This window comes from Patella vulgata, chromosome 3 (assembly GCF_932274485.2).
Source record: "Patella vulgata chromosome 3, xgPatVulg1.2, whole genome shotgun sequence".
NCBI classification, from domain to species: domain Eukaryota; kingdom Metazoa; phylum Mollusca; class Gastropoda; family Patellidae; genus Patella; species Patella vulgata.
The window spans coordinates 45,198,863-45,212,656 of NC_065881.2; the positions used below are offsets into that span (position 1 = coordinate 45,198,863).

The 13,794-nt window shown below is 35.1% G+C and overlaps 1 protein-coding gene across 2 annotated transcripts in view; it reads left to right on the top strand.

Moving 5' to 3' along the window:
- LOC126814586 (CCR4-NOT transcription complex subunit 10) overlaps nucleotides 1–11,482 on the top strand; it is a 32,302-nt gene extending 20,820 nt beyond the window's left edge. For both annotated transcript variants that reach the window (XM_050539835.2, XM_050539836.2), the window contains exons 11-17: nucleotides 1,233–1,310; nucleotides 2,014–2,127; nucleotides 2,426–2,541; nucleotides 2,964–3,014; nucleotides 3,347–3,468; nucleotides 10,634–10,706; nucleotides 11,122–11,482. In XM_050539835.2, the coding sequence (XP_050395792.1) occupies nucleotides 1,233–1,310; nucleotides 2,014–2,127; nucleotides 2,426–2,541; nucleotides 2,964–3,014; nucleotides 3,347–3,468; nucleotides 10,634–10,706; nucleotides 11,122–11,240 (673 nt within the window). In that variant the 3' untranslated portion in view covers nucleotides 11,241–11,482. The remainder of the gene's footprint in view (nucleotides 1–1,232; nucleotides 1,311–2,013; nucleotides 2,128–2,425; nucleotides 2,542–2,963; nucleotides 3,015–3,346; nucleotides 3,469–10,633; nucleotides 10,707–11,121) is intronic.
- The last annotated feature ends 2,312 nt before the right edge of the window (nucleotides 11,483–13,794 follow it).

Consider the following 13,794-nt stretch of genomic DNA (forward strand, 5'->3'; position numbering starts at 1 on the left):
AAATCGGACCAAAACTGCTGGACAAAATAGCCGCCCCTCATACGCTAATAGTGTAAAAATATGGTATATCAAGATTGTGGACCCTAGAGGTCACAATTTTGATCCGATTTTGATTTCACTTGAAATACATGTTCATAACCCAAAGATCTTGCATATCGGATCATAACTTCCTGAATTATGGCCCTTGATTGTACAGAAAATCGCGTTTTTAGCTTGTGATCCCTAGAGTTTACAATTTTTATCCGATTTAAAAAAAAACGTTTGAATATATCACCGTTACACCCTAAGTTTGATGGTTGAGTTTGAAATTCGGTAAAAATCAGACCAAAACTGCCGGACAAAATGGCCGCCCCTTGAACGCAAATAGTGTAAATATATATGGTATATCAAGGTTGTGGTGGACCCTCTAGAGGCCACAATTTTGATCCGATTTGGATGAAAGTTTAAATTTATGTTTAAAGCATTTAAATATATCACCATTACATATCTGTGAAGGTTGAGTTCGAATTTGGTAAACATCTGACCCAAACTGCATGACAAAATGGCCGATCCTTGTTCGCAAATAGTGTAAAAGTATGTAATACCAAGGTTGTGGACCCTCTAGAAGTCACAATTTTTATCCAACTTTGATGAAACTTAAAATATATCATTACATCACAAATAACTCAGTCCATAACTTCCTGGGTTATGACCCCTGATTGTACGAAAAATCAATTTTTTTTTTTTTTTTTAGCTTTTTCTCTATCCATCTTGCCTGGCAACCGTGGGTTATGTTAAACTATCCATCACAAAATGTACTCAAATCTCCTATAAATATTGCAGGCTAGCGATGACATCAAGATTTATTATCATCAGGATAGGTTAATTAATTACTAAAAAATAATTTAGATAACATTTCAGGCCTAAAGACAGACCTGCAATAGACAGATTTAGCTATTGTATAGTGCATTTTTAAAGAAGCTAAACTTCAAATCAAAATGGTGAATTTGTGATGGGACAAAATCTGTATGATTAAATATTTGTTTCAAAATATTAAGTGAGCTTAATTTACTTAATTTAGTTTCATTGACAGTGGAACAAAAAACAATTATATCTCAACATTGGTTCTATCTGTGAATGCAAAATTGTAAATGTTGACAGATATCCACATAACAAAGCATATCAACACATAAAAATTATTTAAATCAACACTTATATTTGTCATTTTAATGTCTAATATACTAATGTTACAGTAAAAGTCAACAGGACATGTTAATGGTTCCAGCACCACCAGGAAATCCTATGAGATCAGTAGAAGTTGCCAATCTCAGGTAAGTTTTATTTATAGAATATTTTATTATTAGTCCTCTACTGGTGAAACTGGAGGGGACTAATGATTTTCTGTCCATCCGACCATCTGTCATCTCCCTAGTACCCAAAAAGATGCTTCTATTGATAGACTTGTAAACAATTTTAACAGCAGACAGGATTCATAATCCTAATAATTCTGTGATTTATTGACTATAAGAATTATAAATATTTGGTTCTATTCCGTAAGAAGTTTTGTCAGTGATGCAGAAGGTGCAAAATATTTGTTGTCAATGAGAATTAAAATTTAAGAAATTTTTACACCTTTAACCCCAAACGGATGCTTCCACTCAGAATCTACTGATAGCTAGGGATGGAATTGTCAGCAATTTTAACAATTAAACAGATTCAAAATCTAAAGTTTGCTGGGGCTGTGCACCCCCTGGACTCAATTGTGGGCTTAAAAAACTTTCCTCAAGCCCACAGCTTGTTTCACAGCTGCTAAACCCAACTGGGGGGCTGTTGCAAAAACTTGCCTCCTCTTGCTGCGACCATCCCACCAGACCACTGTTGCACAAAGAGTTGAGACAATACATTTAGATAATATAATATGAGTTTGTCTTGATAAATATGTAACCATTTAAATTATAATGAGGAGAAATTATTATGCTAAGTTGCAGAAACTTTGTACAAGTTATATAATGTATTAATATGTTATTATTTTAGATGTAGTATATTATGTGCCGCAGCTTATGTCTCCTTGTCTTTAAATGATCATCTCATGGCTTTAAATTATGCGAAGAATTTGCTACGTCAACCTAGAATATCTGGTGCTCAAAGGTAAACACACCATCAAATCTTAATATTGTCATTTAAAGGCCCATAACATTCCTAGTTTTATAGCTTAAAAATGTATATTTCCTAAAGGCCTAAATTACAACATTTTACTGTTGTAAGCCATTTCAATTATACAACGCTCCTAAATAGCTTCTATCAAGGATAAGGATTAAAACAGAAATGCTTTGATATGCAGAGTTAAACAGTCTAGCAACACACCTTTGAAATTCAGTTTTATGGGTTTTTTTATGTATCTATGTAGCCTACATGTGTAATATAGTTTTAAACTGATATATTATAGATACTTAGGAAACCTATATATGGCAGAAGTATTAGTTATATTAGATCGTATTTCTGATGCTGTCAATCATTTAAAACCAGAAGATTTAGAAGTTATAAATCCTTGTCCACCAGAAGGTTAGTTTATATAATGTAACTGGTATTAAAATAAACTTTTGTTGTTTTATCCCATTTGTTGCATGAACTGAGGGGGAGGAGGGGATAGCCGAATGGTTAGCACTTGCGCGCTGTATCATAAGGCCTGTCATTGAGTCAACTGGCAGGGTTTCGATTCCCTGGTTGTACGTGACCAGGAGTAGGGTCGCCTGCCCAACCTCATGGGTTTTCTCCGGTTACTCCAGTTTGCTCCCACTGCTAAAGACCCCTACGCGCAAGTGAGTTATTATAATAAAATTGAACCATATGTTAGTCCTGAAATGACCTGCTTTGTGTTGAGTGGACATTAAACCCCATTTCTGTCTGTCTGCATGAACTGCATAACATTATATAGTATGGTACTATATGTAATGTAATAAATTGGTGAGATCTTAATTTTTCAGAAAAGACCGATAAAAGTGAAAAAGAGAAAGATGAACCTACAGAAGAAAAAGGTTTGAACACGTTTTACTTGATTTCTAAAAACTTTGACTTCTTTTGTTTTAAGTGGTAACAGCATAACACAGTTCTTGAGCTGAAAAATTGTGTATAATTTAAATTCTCTGCATCCACTGCAGATAATAATATATAGGATTTAGTCAAGAGACGTCACGCCATCTATCAATTTCACTGAAATTGTTTGTTTGATGGATCTGTTTTTAATAGAATCAAAGCCTTGACATTATCTATGGTTGATCTTTTGATCAAAATATAAATGACGCACAGAGACTTAAAATAAATATAACAGATCAGAGGAGAATATTTATATGTACAAAAAACATTTCAGGTCCTCTGTACCCATGGAGTCCCAAGGAAATGATCCATGCAAAAAAGATAATGCAGTATAACTTAGCAGTGACATATGCTATTCGAGGAGACTTTGACAAATCAAATGCAAATTTATCTGAGGTAATTTATTCATCTTTTTTTCTTTTTCTTTTTTTTAATATGCCATCGCCCCTGTCTGTGTGATTGTGTGTGTGTGTGTGTGTGTGTTGTCTGTGTCTGTGGTTCACCTACAGGCCGTAATTCTTAACTGATCATCTTGAAACTTTACATACTTATTCCTTATACCCTAATGATGATACCTATTGTTTTTGGTGGATGCCCAACCCCCAGGGGCAGAGCCCACCCATTTCTTGTATTTGTTTGTTTGTTGTCTACAGGCCGCATTTCTTAACTTATCATCTTGAAACTTTGCATACTTATGCCTTATGCCCTAAGGAACATTCCTATTGTTTGTGGTGCATGCCCAACCCACTGGGTCAGAGCCACGTCCATTTTCTTTTTGTGTGTCTATGTGTCGCCTACAGGCTGCAATTCTTAATTGATTGTCTTGAAAACTTTTCATACTTATTCCTATGCCCTAAGGATGACCTCTATTATTTTTGGTGAATGCCTGACCCCCAGGAACAGAGCCACACCCATGTTTTCTTTGTGGATCTGTGTATTGCATACAGGCCACAATTCTTCATGAATCGTCTTGGGCATAAATATTCCTAATAGCCTTAGAACGGCAACTATTGATTTAAGTGCATGTCCACCCCCCAGTTGCAGAGCTACACCAAATTTTATGTTTATCATATACAGGCTGCAATTCTGAATGGATAAGCTTGGAACTTGGCATATGTATTCCTGATAGCCTAAGGGTGGCAACTATTGATTTTGGTGCATGTCCCTACACACAGGGTCAGAGCCACACCCAATTTATGTGTTTAGCGCCCGAAGGCCACAATGCTGAATAGATTATCTTGGAACTTGGTATACTTATTCCTTATACCCTTTGGACGGCAACTGTTGATTTGGTGCATGATCCCCACCCCCCACCCCCGGACAAAAAAAAAAAACAAAACAAAAAAAACTTTTTGGGTTGGTGCCACACCCACTTTTTGTTAATATTTTGTCTGTAAATGATAAATATAGGCTGCAATTATTAACATATTTGGATCCAATTCGGAATTATCCATCATAGGGTTGTACCTATTTATATTGGTCCATGTCCAACCCCCAAGGGCAGAGGCACGCCCAATTTTTGTGGGTTGTTTTGTCTACAGGCTGGAATTCGGAACCAATCATCTTGTAACTTGGCATATTTATTCCTTTACGGATTCACTTTTTTGTCTGTAAATACTCTACAGGTTGCTATTAATCATTTCAGTAACAGAGTGGTACCTATTTATATTGTTCCAAATCCAACCCCCAGGGGCAGAGCCATGCCCAATTTTTGTATTTATCATCTACAGGTTGCAATTCTGAATGGATTATCTTGGAACTTTGCATATTTGTACCTTATACTGTAAAGACTAACAATTTATTTTGGTGCATGCCCCGACCCTTTGGGGCTGTGTCACACCCACTTTTTTGGTAATATTTAGTCTCTAAATTTGGCAAAACAAACCTAACTCCTAGCCTTCTTTGGCTCTTGTCATATTACAGTCATTGCAGCTATTTCATATTTCATTCTCTTTATTTTAAAAAGTACCATATCAATGAAAGCAGAAATGTGGACGTATATTGCAGCGTTAGCGATGCTCTGGTTATATAAAAAATATTTTCATTCAAAAAACGGACATATGATGGGAGAGCAGGCATATGCCTATGTTGACTCCTGTCCCTACTAATAATATAACACAGTGGACTCTGTCACATCCGACGACATCGTACGGGATCGTTACAATAATTCGGATCACACAGCGTTTCGGAATACCAAGCTTTCTCCAAAACCGGAAATACTGTAACTTCGAAAACCGGAAGTATTTTTATATTGTAGCTTCGAATCACCAGAATGCTATTCCCGGTAATCTTAGGCAAACTACTTTAAATGATTACATGCATTGATATTTATAAATATATTGTACGCATGCATTGATATTACATGTAAACGATTTTATGAATATATTGTACGCATGCATTGTTATTGTTAATTATTTAATATAATAAAATTTTGAAAGTACAGAAAAGTTTATCATTTATAAATTATAAATGATAAACTTTTCTGTACTTTCAAAATTTTATTATATTTATAAAATCGTTTACATGTAATATCAATGCATGCGTACAATATATTTATAAATATCAATGCATGTAATCGTTTAAAGTAGTTTGCTTAAGATTACCGGAAGCATATCGTAAGGCGGAGTCCTGGGCAACATCTTCTAACAAATGAATTGTTGCAATCATCTTTTCGTCCTTAATCTGTGCGAAGTGTTTAATGTCGTTGAGCATGCGTAGGAATTTTGAATAGGTCAAGTCTGTCGTTAATGTATATTCTTCATCGTCCTTGTCTTCAGTCAATTGTCCACTCTATTACGTGTTCATTTATAATCTGTCGTTCTATGTCCAGTTTTTCAAGCCAATCAAAGTAAACGGCACCTGTCATCCAAGCTTTGCGATTGGCCGACCAATTGACTGGCAGGTTGATCTTGTCCACTCCCTTAAAACATCTCGGGTTAACTGCTTTACCGATCAAAGTAATCAACACAGACCGGCTCTTGCAAGTTTTAATCTCACCGATAATTGATTGGTGATTACTTGTTAATCTTTTCTGGCTTCACACCCATTGTGTTTTAATCTCACCGATAATTGGATGCTTCACACCCACCGTTTGAAGTACGGATTATACGGTGTCGATTCAATGGAAATTATGTGACGGGATGGCTGATTGATTTCGGAATCCGGAACATACAGAATTCGGATTTACCGGCGATTTTTGGGCTGAAGTAATAAGGAAATAAATCGGGACATGAAAATTATACCGGATGTCACAGCAATCCGGAGTGATCAGAGATCGGATGTGACAGAGTCCACTGTACATGTAATTAACATATTCTGACAATATTATTAGAGAATAAATAAATCAATGTACAGCTTAGAATAAGGAGAATAATGTAATCCAGGATATCTACATTACCTTTTCATAGAGTGCATCTTACTCTTAGGATCCTGGGACCTGTTTCACAAAAACTTAAGCTAAAACCTCTAATAGATTTTAACTAAAATCAGACTGAAATTTTAAATTTTATACGTTTCACGAAGATCGATTGTAAATTAAAATGCAATTTTAATAGATTTTAGTTCCAATTGCATCTACGCTTCGGAACTGAAAACTGTTGGCAGGTTGAACTGATGGTTACAATACGAATGGGGAGAATTTCATACGTTTGCACATGGTCAGACAGTTGTAGAGAGGTTAGATAAATGAGTTTATTGTGTATTATTCATTTTGAAATGTATCGGTGAGTTGGCCTTGAACTTGCATCTGCTTTCGTGACCTTGGCATTTGATTTACTCGAAGACTTCAATGGAAATAATGCGTATCGATAGACAAAATTGCTTGAATTTTGTAGTTTTTTGGATAACAGAAACTATTGAGAATTGTCACAAACATATGATATAGGCCTATAACATTTTTCAGTAAACACATTTGAGATTATTGATTTATCTTTTAATCAATGATCATAATCCCAAAACCATGTGAGTAAATCCTTTGCATACGGCATGTCTAGTATTATAGGCCTTTATGCCTTCTAATACCAAGAAATTGGCTATTTTAAACCATTGTAGGAATACACGAAGATTTGTGATGTTATAGTAAGACTGCTCTTTCCATGACATTAGATAAAAAAATATGATGTGAGTTCAGAATTTCATATAGGTTTTTTTCTTTGTTGGTTTTTTTATGTCTGTTAATTATTTGAAAGAATGAAAATAGTATAAAATATACTTGAATCATATGGTAATATTTGGTCGTATATTGTCGTCACCCCATCCATCCTTCTGTCGCTCGGTGCCGCGTCCACAAGCAACCTACCACTCACCTGTAATCTGATTCATATTCTACACAAAAAGTTTGTTAAAACTACTAAATTTTAGCTGTATATCTTCAGTAGAAAGGGTAAAAACAAGATATTTGAAACTTGAGTAAATTATTGATACATATTTTGTTTCGAAAACTAATCGTTAACTCGTGAAACTCAAATGCCCATATCTCAGTCAATTTTCAAGCTACAGGCCACAAATTCTGCTGTTTCTAGTTTTTACATGTACAATAACGTATATTTTTTGCAGATTTTTTCGAGGGGGTCGATTTCCCAAATTCTTAAATTAGCCCTCTTGACATGGAATTACCCAAATGGGTTGTTACTTGTAATCAGATTTTTGTGTGTTGTAAATTTTTTTCATTTCTGATAAAAGAAAAAAATTGCGACAACCCTTGTTGACTCCCGGACGACTTAGCTGCTGTTGGTGTATGTTTCGTTGCCTGGTAACCTATCTTTTTTTGTTCTTGGGGCTTAAATTGCCCTACAATAAAATAAACAGGTGGTCCGTACCTGTATTTCCAATGCAATGAACGGAAATTGAATGAGAATTGTTTTTTGAATGATGGTATGTTAAAATTATGTGAACAGGGTCATTGGCAATCTTATCATTATTTCAAATCTATATAAGTATATGTCACAATAGATCTAACAATGTAGCCCTAATCAATGTTTGTTAATGTTGTGATTTTAAGTTAGGAGAGGGTGACGGCTGTCCTAAGTTAAAATTGATTTTTGTTAAAATTGTCCCTAAAATAGTTTTGGGAAACGCCGCTCTTTTAAGTTAAGATAGAATTTTAACTTAGAATATTATTTTAGTCTTAAGTTAGGATGAAATTTTAGTTTAAGGCGATTTTAAGGAGATTTAAGTTTTTGTGAAACAGGTATACAAGTGGTAGCAGGGCAACAATGACTGCTCTCAGGTATAGAGGACACTACATAAAATAATGTTCAGGATCTTCAAGGTGCTTGTTCATAGGTACTGTTCTGTGTATGATAATTGTCAACAGAAGATTAAGTCTGCATTAATTTATGATGAAAACTGATCACTGTAACACTTTCATTTGGTATTGTCTGCATAGTACTGGCAGCTTATGTATGAACATGGTCCTTGTAGTACAAGGGTTTTATTTATAATTTATCACTATGTACAAATTTTATAAATATTGTCCCCCGCGTTTCGAAGAAACTCCAGTCGCCATGTTCGATGTGGTATGTTGTTCGAACACTCCCCAATGAGAGCCGCCCCCAAAAATGTAGTTATGTCCCTTGATCGTTTTCGTGAACAAAATATCTTACACATATGTAGAACACCAAAAAAGTTATCACAGCATAATGTCCAGTGTAATTATAACTAATACTATGCAATAAACAGATAGTTTAGATTAGATTTTCACATGTCGCCATAATCGATGTGGTATGTTGTTCAAACACTCCCCAATGAGAGCCGTCCCAAAAAATGTAGTTATGTCCCTTGATCGTTTTCGTGAACAAAATACAATATTGAACATGGTGACTTGCGAAAATCTAATCTAAACTATCTGTTTATTGCATAGTATTACTTATAATTACACTGGACATTATGCTGCGATAACGTTTTTGGTGTTCTACATATGTGTAAGATATTCACAAGAAGACGTGGCAATAATAATATGAAGAAGACGATAGTTTGTGTAGGTGATTTGTTTTGGTTGAAAATTTCAGGTTGGGGTAAGCCATCTTTTTGCATCTTTTGTTTTAGAGTAAAGCTTAGGCTATATAGTAGTAGAAATGAAATGAAATGGGGTTTAATGTCCTACTGATATAGTAGTAGACGCAGTTCATATAATTATTTACAGGCTTACCTGATCAGACATTTTGCAATCTTCAATAATTTGGTATACTGTTGGGAAAAAATAGGTCAATCAGTGAGGCGTGTGTAGAGAATAACACCGGATGTGTACAGCTGGCTGACAAGAAACAAACTGGAAGTGAGAGCGGCTAACCTTCCAGGTCATAAGCCTCCATGTCCGCCATATTTATTTCACAAATTGGAAACAAGTATGGCGGCTTGGGGGCGTTGAACTTTTTTTTATTTAATTATTTCGGTATTTTTGTAACCGGAGTTCAGCTTTAAGTGAGAGTGTTCATACTTGGTGTATAGTTTCATTATATCAATGCCTTGACTAAGTTTCTTTAATGAACATTTTCTGCTGAGGGTAAGCGGAGCGATGAGAAATTTGATTGGTCGAGACTTTGAACCACAATTACTCTCCTTCTAATTGAGGTAGAATGTTCAAACTTGGTGTAAGTATTCATTAGGTGAATGCCTTGATGGAGTTCAATGATGAACATTGTCTGCTTACGGTAAGCTGAGATAAGCAATTTGATTGGTTGATGCTTTTGGCCACAATAACTTAAGTTATAATTAAGTGAGAGTGATGAAACTCTGAGTATAGATTCATTATATCATTACTTTGACTAAGTTTGATGATAATTTATTGCTTAGGCTAAGGACTGATAAGCAACTTGATTGGTCAAGACTTTGGTCAAGACTTTGGAACATAACAACTCTGCTTTTAATTAATGTAGAATGTTTAAACTTGATGTTTATGTTCATTAGGTGAATGTCTTGACTGAATTCAATGATTAACATTTCCCGCTAAAGCTAAGCAGAGCTAAGCAATTTCTTTGACTTTGATTGTATCTGGTAGAGAGTGCTGAAACTTAGTGTATAGTTGATAATTAGTTTGATTGCTCGATACTTTTGCAAAAGATAAACGTGCAATTAATTAATATGTGTCATCTATTTATTTCAGGATTTCGGCGGATACCAGCCTCACTGTTGGCTTGTTTATTTGTCAGCATAATTATAGTTAAATTGTGTTTCTTTGTCTTACAGCTTAACCTTTGTATGCTTTATGTATATATTTACAAAAAAAGGAACATAAATGAAAGTATTTAACAATTGTGGAATTATCTGATACCATGAATGCTTTGGTAGCTGACCTTTTTTATACACTCAGTTTAAACATCAGAATTGAGAAAAAGTCAGAAAGGGTTAGGTAGATCACTAGAGGTCGAATTGCAAAGATTTGTATTGAGTACTTTCGCACAATAAGTAAGCTTTGCTGCTTGTCGTTAACATTGCGTTCATAGCTTCCAAAATTAAAAGGTAATCCATGTATTAGATGGGTCTTATGAAATTATGATAAATAACCATGTTATTTCATTTATTCATAAAATTCTTAAAGTAAATTTTTTTTTATGTTTATCAGAGTGTTGCAGCCATTGGTACCCCATTACCAGCACAAATGTTCTTCTTAAAACTGTATTTAGATCTAATGGAAGGTAAGATATAGTATATATAGTATATAATTGAGGATTGCTTCTATTAAAATATTAATTGTCCCCCGCCTTTCGAAGTAAGGTCACCTGTTCAATCTTGTGGGTTTTCTCCGGGTCCTCCGTTTTCCTCCCACTGCTAAAGACCTCTACGCGCAATGGAATTATTGAAATAAAATTGTACTATATGTTTGCCATGAATTGATCTTGTTTGTGTTGAGTGGATGTTAAACCCCATTTCTCTCTCCCTCTCTCTGAATAATTTGAAGATCAGGGTACTGCTTATCTAATCACACAAAAGAACTAAGTACACTTAAATTAAATATTATACGTTAACTTTACATAAGCCTCATAAGGAGGTCACTTTTGTATGAGAGAGTACATATGAATCACTGATTCTATTTATGTTATTATCTTTCAGGCAGAAGAATAACTGCACAAAATGTTATCAAAGATCATTTTGGTCATATGACACCCAACCGGGTAGAGAACCAAGTTCTTTCAAAATCCAGTACAAATGCTTGGCACGACAATTCATAGTTGGAGCAAATATGTTGTATTTAATTTATGAATATCACCAGGTTTTGAAAAGTGTGAAATATTTGATAGTGCTCTGACACATAGTTCCTTCAAGATTATAACTTTAAATACTGTATCCACATTGTTTCATGGTTTTAAACTACTGACATTTGCTTTGCTGCAAACCACATTATGTTGAAAGTTATGCAAAGAATACATTGATCATTACTTGTTCAATTAGAAAATAAATTTTTATACTCTTACTTTCAGTATTGGTGTATTATGTCGTCACCCCGTCCATCGGTCAGTCAACAATTGGCTTGCTAATGAGGACAAATCCTATTTTCATGCAGCATTATGCCCCCTTTTCTAAAAACATTGTGATGGTGATATAGGCTACAATTTTTATTTTATTATTTATTTGAAATTTGTGTGAAATTTGGTCGGCATAAGTTTTCATTTTGGACCAGCTCCTGTCTTATGCTATTTTTTTTCAAGACATAGCTGCTGTGTGGTTGTATTTCCACAGTTGCTTGGCTATCTTTTTAAATACTGAAAGGTTTTTTTTATGCTATATGAATACTTTCCTTGGCACATTACAAGATGTAGTACATGGGTGTATTTGTTGTTTGATATTAATTATTGATGCTTTAAAGTCAGTTAATTGGTCACTTGTTCAAAGATTTTGGTACAGATCAGATTTCCAGATCAGTGTAAAGTTTTAGTCCTGGATATCAAAACACGTTCATTAATCATGATCTTAATCAAGTTTTTAGCTTGTGGTCCCTCTAGAGGTAACAATTTTTATCCAATCTTAAAAAGCAGTTTGAATGTATCACCGTTACACCCTAATGATGGTCGAGTTCGAATTTCGTGTAAATCGGACCAAAACTGCCAGACAAAATGGCCGCCCCTCGTACGCAAATAGTGTAAATGAAATGAAATGATATTGGGTTTAATGTCCTACTGTTCTGCTATGAACTGGGCTAATGAAGACGGGCATACGCCATACAGTGTTTTGAGAGAAATTTGGCACGGACAGCGACACTACGGATTACTCTTATATCGAATTCCAACTGTCAATGGATCTTTTATGTGCACGCCAATGTCCCACCCGAATGACTATACAGCTGTGCTTGTGAGGCCCTGTATCACTGATGAACTGGATGAAAACAGAAAATCTGGATAAACTTTCTCGGCCACTGCAGGGATCGAGCACCCAACCTTCAGACTAGCGAGCCAGCTTCTTACCCATTTAGCCACCAAGACCCTCGCAAATAGTGTAAATATATGGTATATCAAAGTTGTGGACCCTTTACAGGCCACAATTTTCATCCGATTCTGATGAAACTTGAAATACATGTTTGTTCCTTTCGATATTTGCTCATATCGGATCATAATTTCCTGAATTATGGCCATTGATTGTGGTCCCTCTAGAGGTAACAATTTTTATCCGATTTAAAAAACTGTTTGTACAAATAAATCACGTTTTTAGCTTGTCCCTCAAGAGAACACAATTTTTATCCGATTGAAAAAAAATGTTTGAATATATCACCATTATTTATACACTAATGATGACTGACTTTGAATTTCGTGAAAATGGGACCAAAACTACCGGATAAAATGGCATCCCCTTGTACGCAAATACAGTAAACTTCACATAAGTCGGATCTAAGTGGACTTACCAATTTTATCCAAGTTAAGCGAAGATCCAAGTTAGCCAAAGACTGAAATTCTATCTTGGCTCGATTAGAAATAAACTGCAAGAGATGGATAATAATTGATTCAAAGGCACATTTCAAGCTTTTGTTTGTATGTGTGAGTAGATAACTTCTATTTTGGTGCGAGTAGATAACTGCCGTTTTGTCGCCATGTTTGAAAAATGCCCTAAATTTTTCCAGAAAGTGTCTCGTACAGCAGACAGCGAGTTTCGAATTTTCTGTGAAAATTCTATTATTGCGTCGCGTCAAATAGGCTGATTTGAGTCAAAATCATAGGGGAAAGTATTTTGGAGCTCTGTGCATGGAATACCTAACCGTTTTTTAGACCATCGGGACTCAAAACTGACAGTCAAATTCTGAACATACTGATGATCCAATTTAGGCGATGGAAGAAAAGACGGAATTAGATCAAATGGACCAAACATTTTGATCCGAGTTGAGCAAAGATCCGCCTTACGCGCAGAAATTGAATAAGAAAATCGTGCAAGATCAAAGTGTCCAAATGTTTTTTTCCGAGTTGAGCAAACATCCAACATATATACGAATCCGACTTATGCGAGGTTACTGTAGTATAAATATATGGTATATCAAGGTTGTGGACCTTCTAGATTTTGATGAAACTTGAAATATATTTTTATAACCCAAAGATCTTTGTTCCTTTCGATATTCGCGCATATCGGATTGTAACTTCCTGAATTATGGCCCTTGATTGTACGAAAAATCACTTAAGCCTGTTCTCTATCCATCTCTTGCAAAATGTGGGCGTATCTTGCCTGGCAGCCACTGGTTTAACATGACAAGACCATAATCAACTCTAGATGTCATCGAATGGCTTTGATTTTAAGTAGATAAGC